Below are 557 nucleotides of genomic sequence, written 5' to 3'. Positions count from 1 at the left end.
AAGCTAGCGTTAACACTGTCTGCATAGTTAACGTTATCGTTACCTACAAGACTAAAATGCCGGTGATAATGGTCAATAGCTCCAGTTTGCTAGCCTAGCCTAGCGGTGGCTGGCTGGCTAGCTTTAGCCCAGGCAGCAGGCCGGATGGGTGATGACACGACGGTGCCCTGCTAGCTAGCAGGCTAGCGTTAAGTTAGCTACAGTTAGCTCAACTGCTACTCCCCCATTAGCGAATCTGGCAACCGATATTAGTAGAGGAAAGTGCATGCTGAGATAATACGGTAACTTGCAGACTTATAAGGGACCGAATTGTTGTTTTATTTCATGGTTAGCGCGTTAGCTCCGTGTTCAGTGAACGTACCTGCTGCCATGGCGAGAGAGGAGAGGGGCTTGTCTCAGTCAGTCACGATCTTCTTGATTCTCTCACTCCCACGCGTCGGTTTGGTGCCAAGCGGTGCTGTGCGACCCTCGATGCTCTGCTGCAGACGATATTAACGTTCGCAGTTGATTGTTTCTGTTCTTCCCATCTCTCTCCTCTCTCTTTCTTTAGCTACTTC

General features: G+C 49.7%; 1 protein-coding gene across 2 annotated transcripts in view; it reads right to left on the bottom strand.

The window, feature by feature from the left end:
* Positions 1 to 557, bottom strand: part of LOC310779070 (serine/threonine-protein phosphatase 2A 55 kDa regulatory subunit B alpha isoform-like) — a 39713-nt gene extending 39156 nt beyond the window's left edge. For both annotated transcript variants that reach the window (XM_083639566.1, XM_083639567.1), the window contains exon 1: positions 362 to 557. In XM_083639566.1, coding sequence (XP_083495692.1) covers positions 362 to 371 — 10 coding nt within the window. In that variant the 5' untranslated portion in view covers positions 372 to 557. The remainder of the gene's footprint in view (positions 1 to 361) is intronic.

Source organism: Poromitra crassiceps, assembly GCF_964638095.1.
Source record: "Poromitra crassiceps genome assembly, chromosome: 6".
Lineage (NCBI taxonomy): Eukaryota > Metazoa > Chordata > Actinopteri > Beryciformes > Melamphaidae > Poromitra > Poromitra crassiceps.
Note: the sequence above shows the minus strand (reverse complement) of the source record. Positions and strands in the feature narration are given on the sequence as shown.